We start from the raw sequence: 19,471 nt of genomic DNA, 5'->3' as shown, positions 1-19,471 counted from the left end.
CAAGAGGAAAATTCGGGATAGTTAATCAAACAGCCTTGGTCAAATTATATGTTTAAAAAAAAAAAAAAAAACACGCCTATGTGAATTTCAATAAACTCAAATACATTCGGAAAATTTATACTAATGTGAATTAAAGTCAAAATTTTTCATGGTGTATTGTCAACTCCATCATTGGTTTGTAAACACTTGATAAATTATGTGAGGATGTTTTTTTTGTAAAATCAATTATTACGATGATGTCAAAATTGACAAAATTTGTGAATATTAGATAAGAATTCAGTTTCTTAAAAGATTGAAATACCAATTTTGTTTTTATTTACATGTAGATAAAGTGAACAGATTTTTTTTCACAAAAAATTTAAAGATTTTTTTTACAAAATTCTTAATTAAATACTCATTCAGTTTCATAAAAGATTGAAATACCAAAATACTTTGGTTTTTATTTGTTTGTAGATGGAAAAAACATATTTTTTTCAAAAATTTTTTTTATTTATTTTAATTTGTGTAAGAACCTATTGAGCTAAATATTAAATCGTGAGTTTATAAATATATATTAAAAATTATCACATTTATAAATGTTGTTAATATATATAAATTAAATTACATACCGGCGTTGAAATATATCAATTTAAATGAAATCAAGTTTTAATACAAAATAATAGATAAAGAAGACACCAACACACACATATCATATATATAAATGTTGAAATTTAAAAAATTAACTATTTTTTCATTCTCATAAAGGCTAAAAACTACAACAATTATTTTATGAGATGATTTTGCAATTAATGAATGAATATTTTTAGAAGAGATGGAGATGGTTAAACCGATTACTTTATGTAACTCAAACATAAATTTTGTAATTTTTTGTAAATAAATCTTTACAAAAATTATTTATTTACATTACTCACTACTTCACTTTATGACTATTAGTAGGAAAAGTTCAACTTAAAATAATAATGACGTTTTCAAACTCGTCTGACATTGAAAAAGAAACAACAAATATATGATATGGATATTTTCAATTGTTTTTAGGAAAACTATAAGATTTACATCATTTCCTTTAATTATTAAAGTTTGCGAATATATCTATATTAATCAATCTCATCTATTGTTGCAGGCTAGGTAATAACTTCAAAGAAAAAAATCTAGAAAAATTAATATGAATGACACATTAAATATCCTGAAACAGATTACCTTGATGCAAATTCTTTAGATAAATAATTTACAAAATATACAATATTATTTATCATTCAATTTATTTTTATTATTTCACGAGCAAAATTTTGAATATTTTATCATTTGAGCAAATATTTTATAAATGACATTTATAAAACATGAAATAGAAAATTACAAAATCAGGTAGAGGTGTCAAAATGGGTTAGACCCGTCGGGTTGGCTCGTCTCTCCATACAAAATAGGTGGGTTGGGTTGACAATTTCTCAACCCGCTTAAAGGTGGACCGCCCCGCTTATTGGTGGGTTGTGGTGGGTTGCGGGTTGACCCGCCAAAGCCCGTCAAATTACACGTAAGCCCACTTAGTTGAGTCGTCCCGCCACTTAAAATAGGTGGGTTGAGTTGGTGTTTTTCCAACTTGCCTAAAAGGTGGGCCGGCCCGCCTAATGGTGGGTTGCGATGGGTTGTGGCCTGTGGGCCGACCCGCCCTGCTCGCCATTTTGACACCTCTAAAATCAGGATTTAATTTTATTTAACGTTGATTAACAAATTAAATATAGAACAAATTATATTGCTTCAAGGCATACATACATGCGATAAAAAGAATAAGATGAATCCATGTCACGAAGCATGTATTAATTGTTCAAGCTCAATCAACAAAACAATGGAAAATCCGAGCTTTAATAATTGATTAAATTTCGATATCAATATTGTGTCAATGTAAAATTATATTTAAAATTATATTTATAAGCTTACATGAGTTATCGAAATGTTTTATCTTAAATTGTTAATGTAGATCAGTAGATATAGAAAAACGATGATCATAAATAACGACACTGAAACTGCAAGAGTTACATTGTTCCAAAATGTTACATATATTTTTATTGGTTGCAGTGTTGAAGATTATATCGATTCGATTCATCACTGAAGTATGTAAATAATTTTTTCTTACAAAGATTATATAATTATTAGCAGCAGTGTTTATAGAACCGGACCGGCCGGTTCAATCGTTTCAACCAGGAACCGGGGGGGCTGACCGGTCCGGACGTATTTAAAAACCTAGAAAAATGGTTAAACCGGTAAAAATCATATCGAACTGGTAAAACCGGCCAAAACCAGCCGGTTTTTATATTTTTAAAAAAATATATAAAAAACTAAAAAAGGGTAGGGTTTCGTTTATTCAAATTTCAGATTTCAACATTCAACTTGCAGCCGTCTTTTTTTTTTTTGTCTTTTTTTTTCTATTTTCTCTCGATCCCCAACTATGCCAATTCAAGACCGCCACTTTCGCCGCCAGATACACCGCCTTCCGTCAACCAGGATGGTAAATTGACATTATATTTGGACAAATTTTGATGCCTACTTTCTATCACTGCCATCTACAATTTATATGTTGAATTTTGTAAGAAATGGATAAATTTATGAATTTATATATTGCTGATTTGGAGGTATGGATGCATACGGGTCTTGCATTGTTTTTTTATTTGTTTATTTGTTCGAAATTTAAATTTGATAATTAGCATTTGGTTATATGTTATGTAATTTAGAGTTTTGGACTTTAGAATCTGAAATGTGATTTTTAATTGGATATTTGTTGAAATTTTCACTTCAAAATTTTAGTAAAACCTATGAAAAAATTAATAATAAATTTTTAAAAACTTTATTTACTATATAAAATGATAATATTAATTTTTATTAATCCGGTTGAACCGTTTTTTAGTGGTCGACTGGTTCAATCACCGGTCCGATTATGAAAACACTGATTAGCAGTTATTAAAGGTGTCAAAATGGGCTAGGCCCGTCGGATTGACCCGCCCCGCCATACAAAATAGGTGGGTTGGGTTGTCATTTTACCAACCCGCCTAGAGGTGGGCCGCCCCGCCCCGCCTAATGGTAGGTTAGGGTGGGTTGCGGGTTGGCCCGCCAAAATCCGCCAAATTACAATTAGGCCCGTTGGGTTGGCCCGCCCCGCTACTTAAAATAGGTGGATTGAATGGTGTTTTCTCAACTCGCCTAAAAGGTGGGCCGCCCCGCCTAATAGTGGGTTGCGACGGGTTGTGGATTGGCCCGTCCCACTGGCCCGTTTTGACATCCCTAGCAATTATTAATAAATTCTACTTTATATATAGGACGACAATACTTAAATATACCACAACCATTTAGATACATCAAATAAAGAATAATATACATTTATTTTCAAAATATACAAGACATTTGAAATAAAAAGATGGAATGTTAGCATTTTTAATTAAATACATTCAGAATACAATAAAAATTTCAGCAACAAAACATTACACGCAAAAAGAGATCAGTAGATTTCGCAAAACAAGAAATTAAAAAGAAAAAAAATATGTCCAAAGACATTGATTGTTAACGATATTGACACACAAATAATAAAAGACGATAACATATCAAAATGTAGATCGGGGATGCAAAAATTATTTTTATTATTTTAAGGACATATTTTGTCACTCCCCCGGCTCAGGCCCGCGCCTGCGCAACTGCACACAATGGGCCACTACAGCAACTACTTCGTATTCGTCCGCGCTTTACGAAAATGATTAACCCAAGTTCCTACAGAAGTCCATTGTAGCTCATTTTAAACTCATTTTAAAGCTTTTATTTTTTCCATGTAGGACATGAGTCTCACAATCACCCTTCCTTCAGAACACGACGTCCTCGTCACGACCTGAACTCTAGATCTACCAGCACCGGGAATCTAGAGGTGGCTCTTACGGGTTCAAGAGGTGGCTCCCGTCATGTAGCACTTTGCCCCGCAGGTTCAAGAGGTGGCTCCCATGCACGTAGCACTTTGCCCCGCATAGCACTTTTTCCCGGAGTCTGCCGGCTGGTAACCTGTCTCTGATACCATTCTGTCACGCCCTGAGCCCAGGCCCGCGCCGGCGCGACTGCACACAATGGGCCACTACAGCAACTACTTCGTATTCGTCCTCGCTTTACGAAAATGATTAACCCAAGTTGCTATAGAAGTCAATTGTAGCTCATTTTAAACTCATTTTAAAGCTTTTATTTTTTTCATGTGGGACATGAGTCTCACATATTTTTAGCATAAAAAAAAAGGTCGTCCAACAAAATAAAATAATAATAATAATAAAAATATTGAAAAATTCAAATGATTGATGGAGTGGAATTATTATAAAGATAACGAGAATATTAATTATTTCATAGAGAAAAAAAAAACAGATGGTAAATGAAAAAATATCGTGAAATAGAGAAAAATTCAAAATATAAAAAAAAAACATTTGTCACGATAATTTAAATTAAGATTTAGAATGCATTATTTATATTACAATTTTTTTCCATAAGTCAATAGTTATAAAAAAAGGTAATCAATAGAAAATTACAAAATCAATATTTAATTTAATTTGATTAACGTATATCACTCATTAACAAATACACAACAAATCATATTGTTTCAACGCATACATAAATGAGATAGATTAATGCAATCATTACAACAGTAAATTTCGAACACAAGAAATTAAAAATAAAAGAGAACGTCCAATAACATCATTAACCATTAACGATATTGACTTACAAGTAATAGAAGATAATAACACAAGAATGGAGATCGAAGACAATGAAATTATATCTACTCTTGCAAAGAAATATTTTCAGCATAAAAAAAGTATTCGTTCAACAAAATAACCAAAGAATAAAATATAAATTTGCAAATAATTGATGAAAATAGCACCACAATAATTACTATTGAAGATGATGATTAAATTATGTTTTTTACAAAGAAAAAAAAAAACGGATGGAAAACGAAAAAATGGGGAAAAAAGAAAAGTCCAAAATATAAATAAATAAAACATTTGACACAATAATTTAATTTAAAGTTTAGAATGCATTATTTATATTATTATTTATTATTATATTGTTTCTCAAATCTTATTTTATTAAATATGTCATGACATCAAATTATATATTTTTTCCAATGTTTAATTTATACAAAATTATTATATTCATTAAAACTATGATTTTCAACAACTATAGGTTCAATCAGATTTGTAACATATAAAATTTTTGGACAAAGATTTTTTGCGCTTATTTTATAATAAATGTTGTACATATTATATTATATCGAATTTTACTATTTGCTAAAATACCATGAAAATCATTAATTAGTTGCACATTAATATCTTTTCATCTCAACTAATTTACTTGTATTACAACACTTGTCGATAATGAAAGTGTGTTCCCATGTGCACCACACGCGCCTTTAACTAGTGTTTTAAAAACAAGAAAAAGAAATTCGATCAAGATCATTTTTTCAAATTTTCCGAGTATTTTTTCAGTCTTCATCCGTGGCAAACCAAATTCTTGTGAAGATAAAATTCCATCTCACGCAAAGAATCAATCAATATTCCCACCAGCACTGAAAAATGGTGAGTTAAGTAAGACATGCCTCGTAAATGAACTTGGATTACACATTAGTTCTTCAAAAATATATGTATGCACTCATTTATCTAACATCAAACTATTCTTCCCTCTTAATAATTTGAGTTACAACACCAAGAGCAATAGTCCTTCCTAATGCTCTTAGGGACACCCTTCCCAGAGCTCTACGGTTACTGTACTCATCCACACAAACGGATTCCTGCAGAACCACCTGTACATTTGAAAACAGAACTAGTAAATAATGTGCTCTGTTTTCTCAACTTTTCCTCCGGAAAATCTAATCTAGAAACCAAAGAGGAAGGCCTTTTCTGTGATTTATGAACTTTTTCTTTGCAAAGAGTAGATAGACCCCCTGGGCGTAGCAGCAAGTCCTATTCCAATCTCATGTTCCATGGATGTGTTTAGGTAATTGACACACGTTTATTAAAACACATTTTGTTCATTCATGTAAATCACATAAATGCATGAAAGAAGGGACTTGAACGCCATTGAGTAGGGGCACAGGGGTGGTAGTTATGGGGCTGAGCATTTATGTACTAACCTCAATTACTGCATTCTGCTTAGCTAATAAACATCTTGGGGATTTCTTTGTCTCTTTCCCAGTCTTTGGATCTAGCAGTGTCAATATCTTCACCACCCGAGCAGCCTCTTTTGCATGGTGTATGTGAATTTCCAACTGCAAAAAATATCCATAAAAATGTGTGAACATCACATTGAAATAATTTATTACCTCGAGAAAGATTAGCATGTGCTGCATTTGTGGTGCAACCTGGGAACCAATTAAGATTGGAGTAGATATATCCAGCACAAGAATTTTGAGTTCCAGGTGATTTGCAACAGGAACTGGGAAATCAGGGTGGCAGATAACACCTCCAGCTGCCACGCGACTGCCCTCAATACCATGCAAATTTATAGTAACATTATCACCGGCTCTTGCGACATCACAGATCTGAGAATTGTGTTCCAAAGAACGGACAGTTGCTAAATTTCTTGAAGGCATAACAAGTACCTGTAGCCAACAACAATGTTATATAATATATTCTGCAGGAAGGGAAACAATTGGGATTATCCATCCAATTATGCAACCCACATCAAATAAACAGATGGAGAATTCCAGAGTTAAACTTATCCCCCAAAAAAGAAGCATCAAACTTGACGAATCGACCTAAATCCATTTAAAAGCATACATACAAGTGGACTGCCAGAGAGCGGTAATACCAAGCACATCTTAATTATTTTGCAAACTAAACAACCAAAAACGGCACATGTAGTAAAATGCTCTTACTTCACAATTTACACAAGCTACATCATCAGATGCTTTAGAATCCATAGAATTACGATAGTTAATAATAAATTTAATATCAATACGCAAATAAGACGCCTTCACATATAAACCCTACAAACGTAAACTGTTAGGTATTTTAAAGTACAATGGAAGTGAGCTTTTCAGATGCAAGTCTCTAACAATGGATCTCGGTATGAAAATATCACACTTAATCTCAGCTTAAAGCACACTTTGTATTTCAGGTTTGTGTGCAATCGTGAGGGTTTTGAAGTCCCATATTTCCTAATAGTTTGTGTGATTTTAACCAACATAGTCTCTGGATTAATAAATTTGGCACAGGTTGGAAACCAAGAAATGGCAGGTAGGTTTAAACAGCAAAACCAAAGGGTATTTGACTGAAAGTAGGGCTGAACATGCAATCACAATTATGTCGATATGGAGTAGAAATGTGCAACACACGATGGACTACCACAGTATTTCTGTAGTGAGATGCAAAAGTTTCTGCTGCTGAATTCAAAATCCTCCATTTGTTATTGAATTCAAAATCCTCCAAATAGAAAGGAAAAAATCATTGTCGACTTTTGATGTCTACCAAAAAATTGAATTGGAACTAAGGAGCCACAACATCCTGTACCTTGAAACCAGTTCGAATAGCTCCACTCTCTAATTTACCACTTGCAGAGACCTGACCTTGTGACTGTGATTTCATAACATCACATATAGGCATAACAAGAGGCTTGAAGTAATCTCTCGCAGGCAGTTGGAGGGAATCTATTGCATCCAACAAAAAATGCCCCTTAAACCTGAAACAGAACAGGGAGGGGGCGGAGAGTTTTTTTATTGATATAGACAAACACGAAAATTTTGAGAACAGTACACGTGCAAGTATATTCAATGAACTCAACACGGACTGCTGCAAATCCTTACGACAAGAAACAAAGAACAAGAAAAACTTCTTTCTTCACTAAGACACATATTACAGCAGTTAGAATGGTAACTTGCAGATCTCATGCACGTCTTGATGTTATACTCATCGTCATAGTAAAAGCACGGTAAGCTATAAATATTTATTTTCCATGTACATGGTCACAGCAGCAGAAATTAATCTATCAAATTAATTGTTTCCTCAACTAAAGTGCATGAAGATCAAGAGTGAGATAATTTATTAAATATTAAGCAAATAGAAAAGGAAGCAATACAAGCTACTAACCAAGAGAACCGTACATCAGAAGGATTAGCCACCAAGTTTTGGTTTTCCATGGCACTTAGTGGGATCCATGATATAGAAGAATCCTTGAACCCACAAGAGCGAAGAACCGTTCCTAGTTTATGCTTAACAACATCAAATCGTTCCATAGAGTATTGCACAACGTCCATTTTGTTGACTGCAACTATTATCTGATCCACTCCAAAGCTTCTAATTAGCAGTGCATGTTCCCTCGTTTGCCCTCCATTAGCATCCAGGCCAGCTTCAAATGAACCCATGGAAGCATCTATTACAAGAACTGCAGCATCTGCTTGGGTTGCTCCAGATATCATGTTCGGAACAAAGTCTCTATGGCCAGGAGAATCAAGTAGTACAACACGATATCTTCTAGATTTGAAAAAAGCAACAGCCACAGTCATAGTTATACCCCTCTCCCTTTCTTCAACACTTTCATCTAGTGCCCATGCATAAGCGAAAGACCCTTTTCCCTGGTCAAATAACAAAAAAACGATGTATTTCAGCTACCCAAACCAGAAGCATGATAAGAATAAGGGAAAAACTTGTTATATTACCTGTTGTTTGGCTTCCATTTCATATTTGCGCATTTCCTTCTGGGATATTTGCCCCAAAAGATGAAGCAACCTTCCCGAAAGTGTTGATTTCCCAGAATCAACATGGCCAACCTAAGCATTTACGAAGAAATATAAACAATGGTTGCACATAAACAAGTTGCTAAGGAAAAAATTTATATAGAGGAAGAGGGGTTTGGGGTGGGGGAGAGCTCACGATTGCGAGATTAAGTTGGCTCAACCCATCATCTACTTTGTCAGGAATCATCCATGTCTCTGGCTTATATTCTAGAATTGATGCCAGGTTTTGCTCATTGATAATGTCAGTGTTTCCAGATCTAGACACAATGTTCTTACTACTAAAAGAATTATTAGGATAGTTCCCACTGCCTGAAGCAGATTGTTTCTCTTTCTCCGCACTAAATCTCCCTTTTGACACTAAAGCTGGAGAGGTGTCCGGCGCTTCAGCAGCCAATTGAGACAGCGTCTTTATCTCTTTTTCACTTGAGACGAGATCTAGAGACACGTAAAGACAAATTAATATTTGATGGAAGCAAAAGAAAGTTGAATCACAAAGCTATCAAAAACCCCAAAGGAGCATAAACCAGTAGATCTAGTTCAAATATTATCCAACCAAGCATAATAATAGCGGCACAGTTTAGAATGTAAAATTGCCCAAATTAAATATATATAGCACAAAACAAAATGGTAAAGCAACTTCTTCCAACTCATAAAACAAATAAAAAAGCTGTTTGCAGAGTAGAAATAAACCCAAAATTCACATTTACTGGATCATCTAAGGTCCAAGGATTATTTATCTAAAACACTAACAGGTGGAAATTTTGGTTATTATTCTTCTCTACAGATGATTAAAGGCAAATGTAAATGTATCTAAGAAGACCAACCAAAGAGGAACCAAAACAAGCCATTGTATCACTCACCAAAAAAAAAAAAAAACCAAGCCATTGTACAATAGAATTTCACAGGTTACTATGTCCCAGTTTCTTTTGTTGATACTGTGACCAAATATTAAATTATATATATATATATATATATATATAACTAAATAACAACTGCCACCATCTGCGACCAACAATCTTAACACAAAATATGAAACGAAATATTCAGGGAATGTAACTGCTGGTCACTAGGACTCCACAATCAATGAATCACTCCCAGGCTCAAACCTTTGGGTATTAGTCTGCCATAAATATAACATCACGTGTTTTTGGCTAATTTATCCATAAACTCATCCAATGATGACCTCTATAATTATAAACCCAGAGTTATAGTGAAATACTAGCTTTGGCTAGGGTTTATGTAAAGAGGTTTATCTCTGGGAAAATATTTCTATTCAGTTAGCAATATAAATTCAGTTCTTAATCTGTGGTCTAACAGTCGATGTCAATCAGCTACAGAACAAGTTATGACCTTAATTAGCTCCGTAACAAATCTAACAGCCAAACCACTGCAAAATCAAGAAAATCAACACATTTATTTCCATGCTCATGGATAGTTAAGGTCATCGTCAGCAGAACAACATTATCTTGTGATTCAAAGAGTATATATAGTGGTGGTTTTGGTGGAAACTATCCAAAAAAGAGACTTGGCCACAATTGATGCTCTGCCATCTTTGCATGTTGCCATTGACTACATGGAAATGATATACCCTAAAAAGTATTTTCAGGAAATAAAGCACCGCTGACAAAAACTGAAAATAAGTACGAGGGCCAAAATGCAACCATCAGAGGGTAGCCCATGAAAATCAGAAGACTCGTTAAATAAAAGAAATATGGTAATTCCAAGAAATCCTTTGAGAAGCATGAGCAGGAGAATTGATGCTTTGATAAGTACATGACCATGAAAAGGCAGTGCATGAGACACAAGATAGAGCAAAATGTTAATGTCTGACATGCACTATGCACCAGGAGAGATTTGGATAAGAAAAAAAGAGAGATCTGTAATGAACAGATATACCTGCAGGAATACAGCTGCTATTAATTTTTCTCAAGGGATTACGTAAAACTCCACATATGTAACATGAAGACATGCTATCTTCATTATCAAAAGCACATATTGGGCAAAGCCACACCTCTGTCTGGAGGAGTTCCTGTTTAGCCTTTATGTCAGGGGTACCTGTCGCATAAAAACAATCAAGAAAATGAGAATATATTGGAATAACTGCATACATTTTTGTTAAAGACTCAAGGAAACAAAGAAGAGAACACAAAGATTAAGTAGAAGTTCTAGTATTACTTCTCCATGGGTATGGTCGTCAGAAAATTCCTGAGGCAATGAGATTAACAACCATTGTGGTTTAAAAGATATGACTTCATTTCAGCCGACAAGCTCTCATTCCTTCTTCAAGATATGGTCAACATGAAGCCCAAATGATTTTTTTGTGAATCTTCATTTATTCAATGAGAAATTTTGGGGAATAGCTCTCAAAACTAGCTCAATCATGGACTAGTTTCGGTACGGGTCTTGGCTTTTAGGATAATGCCTTAACACAGTGCTTTCGATGCACATTGCGGCTCGTTCTAGACAACCTCATGGTTTCTCTCATTACTGATTGAACTGACCCCTAAGGAATCGATTTTCCATAAGCTTTTAGGGATTAACCTCACACCAAACACTAATGAACTTCAATTCAGAAACTACCTTGACATACTGTAGCATTACTATGGTATACTGATCCCTGTCTTTCTGCAGATAAGTAACTTAAGGAGGGAAAGCAGACCCCATAATTTTACATCAATGGAGGATACTTACTGAAATGAAGTAACAACAGATTCAAGAAATCCTTTACCGATGTCAGTTTAATATGAACCATATATTTGCTTGACAAGGAACTAAATATGATGTTTGAAGTTTAACATAAATAAGGCCTCAGCCCAGTGAAGAAAAAGTTCAGCACCAAAAATATCGTCTGTGATTTCCTTTTTTCTGCACATCTACCTCCATTGAGAGTCAATCATAATTAATAATCATAAGCTTTAAGATAAGGCGGCCAGCAGTTTCCGGACTGCCGCTGCAAGGCAATCTGCCTTCAGCCGCTTAGTTAGAGTCAATGGGAGAATAAAAATGGATGTGGTGGGGGGAAAAAAGAAAAAGAAAACTCTTAACTTGCAAAACAAATAAATAATATCAATCAATAACTGATCAGGCCAACTTTTCTCTAACCAGACACAAACTTAGTCTCATCTTTTTCCAGCAATTCTTCATAATCATCCTCGTAGTCATAGTCATAGTCATCACCGAAACCATCACCATAGTCATCATCATAATCAACTCCATAGTTCACTTTGCGAGGCATGATCAAAATCCCTGTCACATACAGTACAATATCAACCAAGCATTATGGCCAAGACCACTCAAATTTAATTATCACCCACTGAGTAAATTAGCAAAAATAAAAACTACTTCTAGCATGAAACAACATACTAAGGTAGTGTTTGGGAGAGCTTCTAAGAAGCACTTCCCAGTTTTTCATTAACAAAAGTTTACAAAATTTCAAATTTTTGTTAACGGAAAAGCTGAGAAGTGCTTCTAAAAGCTCTTCCAAACACCACCTAAGGTTACCCTTTGAATCGGATGGAAGATTGGGGCTAGCAAAGGCCCCTGCCCACAGAAGTTGATGGCTAACAGGAAATAGTGTCACATTGATGTCCAAAGACTCAATAATCCTTTGAAGAATAATCCACAGCTGAACATGAATCAACAACAAGGGAACAAATTCATAGCACCGTGATGAGGCCTGCATTAAAAAAAATAAATTAAATGTTGTTACAATTGAATTATGAATTTATTTAGTCCAGATATGTTATCCGGTGCCTGTTACACAGCTAGTTACTAAAAAAACATTATAGCATAAGAAGTTGTCATGAAGCTCATGGATAAATAGTATTTCAAGATATTCACATCATAAACACATCATAGAAGGAAAGAAAAAATTCAACCCAGTAATCAAGTTCTTAAGCAGCAGCTCAAACAAGATTCAAATTTTATTCTCTCCATATCGTTGGTGGATAGGTGGCGTGCAGGGAAATTAAGCTGAAAAGCAATTACCACTGTCAAAGTTATTCAGTGTAAGGCAGCTAAAACCGAATCAAACTCTTACATTGAGCTTAGCTTCATTAACTAATCAAAACAGAGTAGTTGATACAAACGAATAGAAATACTCAATGAGAATAACAGATTCACAAACAAACAGTAATAAACGTAAAAGACAGACAAATTGGCACAATCACAAAATTTTAGCAATTTACACTGTTTCGGTGGCGGATAATGCGTGGACTTGTATGAATCAGCCCTTACACCCCCATAGGAGGAAAAAAAGTCGAATCTGAGTATCGAACGAACGGGGAAACTTGCAATTGCGATGTAGAAAATTAGTTGGATTTTTCGAACGTTTTATGAAATGAGAATTTTGTGGGAAAATTAGCCCTTAAAGGACAGAAAATGCATTGCATCTCCTTTTTTTTTTTATTTTTTTTATTGCAATATATAGTTTTTGTTAATATATATAACAATACGATGGTTATTTATTTATTTATTTTAGAATAATAACATTTATATTAGCTTTAGATGATATATATATATATATATATATATATATATAAACAAACATATGAGTAGTGTCACGTATCATTATTTATCATAATACGTTGATTTATCATTCGTGTGCATGTTTCACCATTTATTCTACGAGGTAAATGATGATTTAAAGGTATTATCTTAAATATAGCATCTCAGTAGTACATGAGACGAAAGTGAGATGAGACACAAATTTTTACTCATCTCATGTTTTTTTTCATTTTTTGGTTAACCCAATGATATCTCACGGCCCAATATGTCATTAGATGTAGGCTTGATGACAAATACCTTTCAACTCATGGTATTAGTGGAGGATGAGTGTCATATAAGTGAAATTGTGTGAAATTGACAATGATAATTAAGAAAACAAACACAATAATCCTACAAAATCAAAAACATACAAACCAACATATTATTCATATCTATGTCTTGCTTATCCACATTTCATCATATTTTTAATCATCTATCGTACATCACATTCATTATACTAAACGGTAACTAAAAGTCTAAGTAGATATTGAGAGAAGGTAGTAAATATTTTAATAAATGATCTTGATCAAACTAGTTCGACCGGGGAGAGATTGCGCGAATATTCATGCCCATGCGATCACAAGCCATTATACCAACACCGAGAAATGGACTCGAGTCTAATGTCTACCACCTATGATATTTAATTAATAAAAATATTAAAGTTACAAATTTCTTGGGTTAAGGAATTTGCCGATCAAATATAAAATATATGGATTGAAAAATATTTTTTCCGTTTCAATTATATTATTCATATTTTCTTTTTTGTTTGTCCTAAATATATAGTCATTTAGTAATATTTTTTTACATTTCTTTACTAATATACCCCTATTAACTACACTTTCAAAATTATACAATTATTTTTTAATACATTAAATAGGGATAAAATAGAAAGTTTATATAAAATTTATTTTTCCAATAACTTTTTCTTAATATGTGTAAAAAAGAAAAAAAAAAATATATGGAACAGAGTAATAAAAAAGTTAATTTCCTTTTAGCTTATTCATTGATAATTTTATTTTATTTTTGAATATTTCTTGCTTTGAGATTGATCACAAATTCACAATTAAAAATATAATTTTACAATTAAATAGATCCATTTTATAATTTCACGCGCATGTCGGGAATCTGATTGTAATAATGTAAGTATGCCCCCAACGGACATTATAACCACTTGATTAAATAAAATTTATTACGCAACAAGAGATATGAAAACTAAAACCAATCGCATGAAAAATTAAATGTTGTGCCAACCATATTGAAGTCAACAGGTTAAGTAGGCCGTGGATATAAATCCAAGCGGATTAGATTAAAAGTTATAGTAATCATTTTTTTAAAAAAATTAATTTGATGAAACTTTAAACAAATTTACGATCGATTACGTCATTTTTCCATTTTCAACAATATATATCCTAATTCTCACCGACTAAAACACCTTGCCCAAATAACAAGTCAACGTGACTAAAATACATATCTTTTCTTGTTTATAATTTTAGAAAACAACTTGTCCAAAAAAATACATTCAAACTCCATCTGTCTAAATAAAACCAAAATCGAAACAACGTAATAATATTTTTATATAAAACAAACGAGTCCCATATATATATATATTGGGGACCAGTGAACGTGATTCATTGTTTTGTGGGAGTAGCGTTGAGTGCGGCGCTGTAGATTGATTCAAAGGCGTATTCTATACATGATTTGAACTTATTCGGATCCATGAAACCTTTCTCCATCGTCATTGCAATCCTCAGCTTCCCCACATAGCTCACCATCGTCACAGACAAACTCTGCAAATATATATTACATGATTATCGACTAAATATCGTCTATCACATTTGTTGTCATCATTTTACAAAAATGATTTAATTAATTTTACCTGAGGCGGACCAGCCACGGCAAAATACAATCCATTGATAGGCTGACCAGCCAAGGCCATTTGTTCTACAGGTCCTATCAAGCTGGAAATCGCCATGCTCGTGTTCTTCAACGTTCCATGGATGTATCGAGCTGTAGCCTGTATTGATTAATCAAACATAAACTTATAACATATGTCGTAAAATTAGAGCACGCGGGTTTGATCGCGGAATCGGGCATATGCATATATACCTCGGGGCCTCGGATCTTTGTTATGAGACCGAGGAGCTGGCCAGTTAAATGAACCGCGGCGGAGTTCTTCTGTCTCTTGATCATTCGATGTGCTTTTTCGACGAATATCAGAGGATCGTCGGACTCGTTTTTCGTCAGTTTCGGGATTGAAACTAGCAAGAAGGCGAAACGATTACCCCAAGGGGTTTGTGATTCGGGCTTGATCATTTCGTTCACTGATTTGTAGCCCCCGATGGCCCTTGTGTTGAACAACACCAGTGACGTACATTTTGCTTCGCCGCCACTTTCTTGGCTTGTCTTTTGCATGTATAGACGGGTCCCGAATATGATTATTCCCGTAATCACATCATTAAGCGTCTGTAAATTTTTTTTATAATAAAAGCTATAAGCATATAATATATACTTAGTGGGATACGTAACTTATAAATTAAGACTAGCTAGCTATCTCACCACATTGAGTTTGCTCTTGATTTGCCTGAGACTATCAATGGAAAAAGTGGAAGTACACGTGACAATGGGTCGAAATTCGACTCCTTCGACACCCGATCGGACAGGAGACTTGTCGTCTTGGATCAAATTGCTCTTGAAAATGTTCCAGCCGAAATCGTGAAGTGTGTAAGATAACCCGGAGAAGACCTTTGGGAGGCGTCGTAAAAACCCGTAGCCACGAGTAGTATCGCGATCCTTGGCGTTGGATTTCTGGGAAGGGAACGTTAGAGGCATCACAGGGTTGTCCACTCTTTGTAGACAAGATAAAAGGGCTCCCATCAAAGAGTAGCCATCGCCTAACGAATGGTGTAGCTTGAAAATTATACTCCCAGCTGCATTGGTGGTTGGGTATTTGATTATGTGGATTTCCCACAAAGGCCTGCTCGGTGGGAACTCTTCCGTAGCGAGCTTTGACAGGTAATTGGTTAAGAATTCGTCGTAGAAAACGACTGAGTTATCACCAGAAGTGGGCACATGTACGTGCTCTTTGAGATGCACGTCGACTTTTTTCCATTTCTTTACTCCTTTATCATCCGTAACCTGTTTCCGAATCAAGACCATTCATTAGCTATATATAATATAATTTACTGGCTTTGTCTTAGCTAGCCAAGTGCGTTGGATTCAAACATATATAGATGTAAAAATTACTAACCATGATTGAAGAAAATCTTGGATTTATGGGCAAAAACACCTCTTTAAGAAGCTGCATGGTCATGGAATCATCGATGGGTAACTGAAACTCCAAAACTCCGAGAATAGACAGAGACAATGCCGAGCTTTTCAAGTATTGCGCACTCGGGCTCATGGGCGCAAATGTATCCTCATCCTCGAACTCCATATTCTTCACCGACATGATTCTCCTCGATCTACAATCCTATCAAATTTTTTGTCTTAAAAAAATTAAAGGTAAGTTATTAGTGAAAGATCACTTCGAATTATAAGTTTAATTGCTTTGAGCATGGGACGGCTTTTTATAACACAAACATGATGCACATACATACGTACGAAGGTGCCATATAAGGGGATCGGAGCTAGGCTAGCTAGAAATAGTCAACAGAAGTGGGTAGCATGGGCCACAGAGGACATAATAGTTTTTGCTGTAAGAACTGGCACCGTTGCCATAAATTAAGGTGGCGTAGTTAATTCATTCCTTATTACTATCTTACGTTCATACCGATATCTGAATTAGTTGTATTTGTGTGTCATAAATTTTCGACTGCGAGACCCCTTCAACACAAGAGGTTTTTGGCGTATTGATGAATTTTCAACGCCCGTATTTATCAATTATCATCGTATGTGGTTCGAGCATTAAAACATGCAGCTCGATCTCACATTTAGAAGAATTTGAACCATCAAGTCTTTAAAAGATGTTACCCTTAAGGGTATGATCGAATTTTACAAACCCCCATGTTTATAATTAGAAGAACTGTGTTTTTTTGTCATATATTTGGTCTTTAGCGTTGTCAATTTTAGTTTTTTTTTTTTAATATATCATTGATATAAAAGAACGCAGCTGTGTTCATGTGACATAAATATAGTGCTGAATTGTTCAATGTCACGTCAGTCTTTTTCAATGAAAAATAAAAAAAAAATACCAAAAATTGAAATATACATGTAGAATTAAAAGTGAAATTTAAGAGGCCAAAATTGGGTAAAAAAAAGATAAATATTTAGCTAAAAAATACAGTGTTCCATGTCTCTTAAAGACATATAAGATCAAAATTTTCATTTAAAGACCGATAGAGCCTTCTTTTGTTTCATGGTGGTTAATGTGACACACACTCTCGTCATTTTTCCTCTTTAACGTCTATACTATTATATAAAATTTGGGCACCTTTTAATAACTAGTTTTGGTGTGTCAAGATGACACCAATTTTTTTCTCCATTTTACCCCTGTTCTTTGATATTTCTCTGCACAGCTTTCATTTTTTTTAAGGCAAAAGGCAAAATAACATTTTGACAACTTTCATAATTCTAATTTCTTCCCGTGTTTCTTTCACATGTCTCCCAAACGAACGTTCTTTTCTCCCAAACCAAAAATAAAAAACAAATTTTATTAAAAAAATACTGTAAAAGCGTGCTTTGAATCACTAATATAAATTAAGAACTCTCTCTCTCCCCCTATCTCTCTCTGTCTTTGTTTTATTTGTTTTCACAATTTTAGTTTCTATTTCATTTTCATTGATGACTAAATTGTGATGAGTTGATTATTCGCCTACATTAGCTTACTAATTCTCATCCATATATATTTTCACATTTCCTATGTCGATCGATCTCCACACTTCTATTACAATCAGTTTCAAATCAAATATTAAAATTAATTGTATGTTTAATTCTTGATAATGATTGTTGGTATATTTTTTCCCTTAAAAATAGTTTATATATATTTTAAACCCAAAGTACTTGAAGATTATTTTTAGGGATGACAACGGGGCGGGTCTGGGGCGGGTTTGGCTGAACCCAAGACCCGCTCTGCCCCGCGAACCCGATGATCCAATCCGGGTTAGACCCGTTGGACCCGTCAAAAATTAAATAATTTTAAATTTATTAAATTAAAAAATATAAAATTAACAAAAATAATTAAATTTAATTTCAATTATATATTGATAGTATTTAAAACAAAAAAATATATTCTCACAAGTTAAAATTGATCAATTTGTAATTAATTAATAATTATTAACCAAAAAATATTATAATAATACATTTTTATACTAAATATATCATAATAAAATAAATTGATTTCAATCCAATAATATTATACACTAAAATTATGGATGAAATATTGAATATTTAGTATAAAAATATGATTATATATTATTAATATTACATATATATTTTATATTTATATATATATATGTATATGTACATTTTAAATTTATATATACATATATACATGCATGGCGGGCGGATCCGAGGCGAGTTTGGCCAAACTCGAGACCCATCTCAGACCCGTTTGTGGACCCGCGCCACCGAAACGGGTTTGATGCGGGGTCGGGTCATTGCCATCCCTAATTAGTTTGGTAAAGATGAAAGTTAATTCACCTAATTCATATTAATAATTAAACCAACTCTCACAAGTAAACCCTTTCGTTTTCTGTTGGCTCGCATGCGCGATGAAGTGTAACATTGGGCAAAAGATTATAATTGAGGAACATGCATCTTGGGATACGATACGCACTACACCATTAAACATCAATTGAATTAATGCTCATTAATTCGATGGCTCCCATAAATATTCACATCGTCTCGATCGCAGGCATTCTTGACTGCAAGTACTTGAATTCTATCTCCATGCACGAAACTCAAGTTAAACCGTGACACGAGTTAAACCGTACTCTCTACGTCTCGTTCATAAAAAAAAGTGTGTGCTTTCACATAAATTAAGTAAGTATTTGAAAAAATAAATTCTAGAAAGAAATTCTCTATTTTGCCCTTATTTTTTTAGAGTGCTATTTTACCTTTATTTAATGAAAATTTTAATAGAATAAAATAATTGTATAAGTAGATAATGATATTAATTTAATATGGATAAATTGATAAAAGAGTAAGGAAAAATAATATTAAATATGAAAATTGTAATATATATATGAG

At 33.8% G+C, this 19,471-nt stretch overlaps 2 protein-coding genes across 4 annotated transcripts; both read right to left on the bottom strand.

The window, feature by feature from the left end:
* Positions 1–5,550: 5,550 nt before the first annotated feature.
* Positions 5,551–13,117, bottom strand: LOC140860184 (uncharacterized). Of its 3 annotated transcripts, none has more exons than XM_073263040.1 (11): positions 12,928–13,117; positions 12,242–12,416; positions 11,854–11,986; positions 10,637–10,795; positions 8,877–9,175; positions 8,663–8,773; positions 8,094–8,578; positions 7,518–7,686; positions 6,368–6,607; positions 6,140–6,274; positions 5,551–5,809 (listed from the first exon to the last, which is right to left on the bottom strand). In XM_073263040.1, the coding sequence occupies exons 3-11, from the start codon at positions 11,954–11,956 to the stop codon at positions 5,678–5,680; spliced, it is 1,833 nt and encodes a 610-aa protein (XP_073119141.1). In that variant the 5' UTR covers positions 11,957–11,986; positions 12,242–12,416; positions 12,928–13,117; the 3' UTR covers positions 5,551–5,677. The 3 variants fall into 3 exon arrangements, with proteins under 3 accessions (XP_073119141.1, XP_073119140.1, XP_073119142.1); XM_073263039.1 differs by having other exon boundaries at positions 11,843–11,986; positions 12,930–13,117; XM_073263041.1 differs by lacking the exons at positions 11,854–11,986; positions 12,242–12,416; positions 12,928–13,117 and adding an exon at positions 10,916–11,839.
* A 1,650-nt stretch (positions 13,118–14,767) lies between these two features.
* LOC140866322 (wax ester synthase/diacylglycerol acyltransferase 4-like) lies at positions 14,768–16,846 on the bottom strand. The gene is made up of 5 exons (XM_073271295.1): positions 16,533–16,846; positions 15,842–16,420; positions 15,392–15,748; positions 15,162–15,299; positions 14,768–15,072 (listed from the first exon to the last, which is right to left on the bottom strand). Exons 1-5 carry the CDS (start codon positions 16,731–16,733, stop codon positions 14,914–14,916), a joined length of 1,434 nt encoding a protein of 477 aa, XP_073127396.1. The 5' UTR covers positions 16,734–16,846; the 3' UTR covers positions 14,768–14,913.
* Positions 16,847–19,471: the final 2,625 nt, after the last annotated feature.

This window comes from Henckelia pumila, chromosome 4 (genome assembly GCF_033568475.1).
Source record: "Henckelia pumila isolate YLH828 chromosome 4, ASM3356847v2, whole genome shotgun sequence".
Classification (NCBI taxonomy): Eukaryota; Viridiplantae; Streptophyta; class Magnoliopsida; order Lamiales; family Gesneriaceae; genus Henckelia; species Henckelia pumila.
This window is presented reverse-complemented; position numbering and strand designations above follow the sequence as displayed.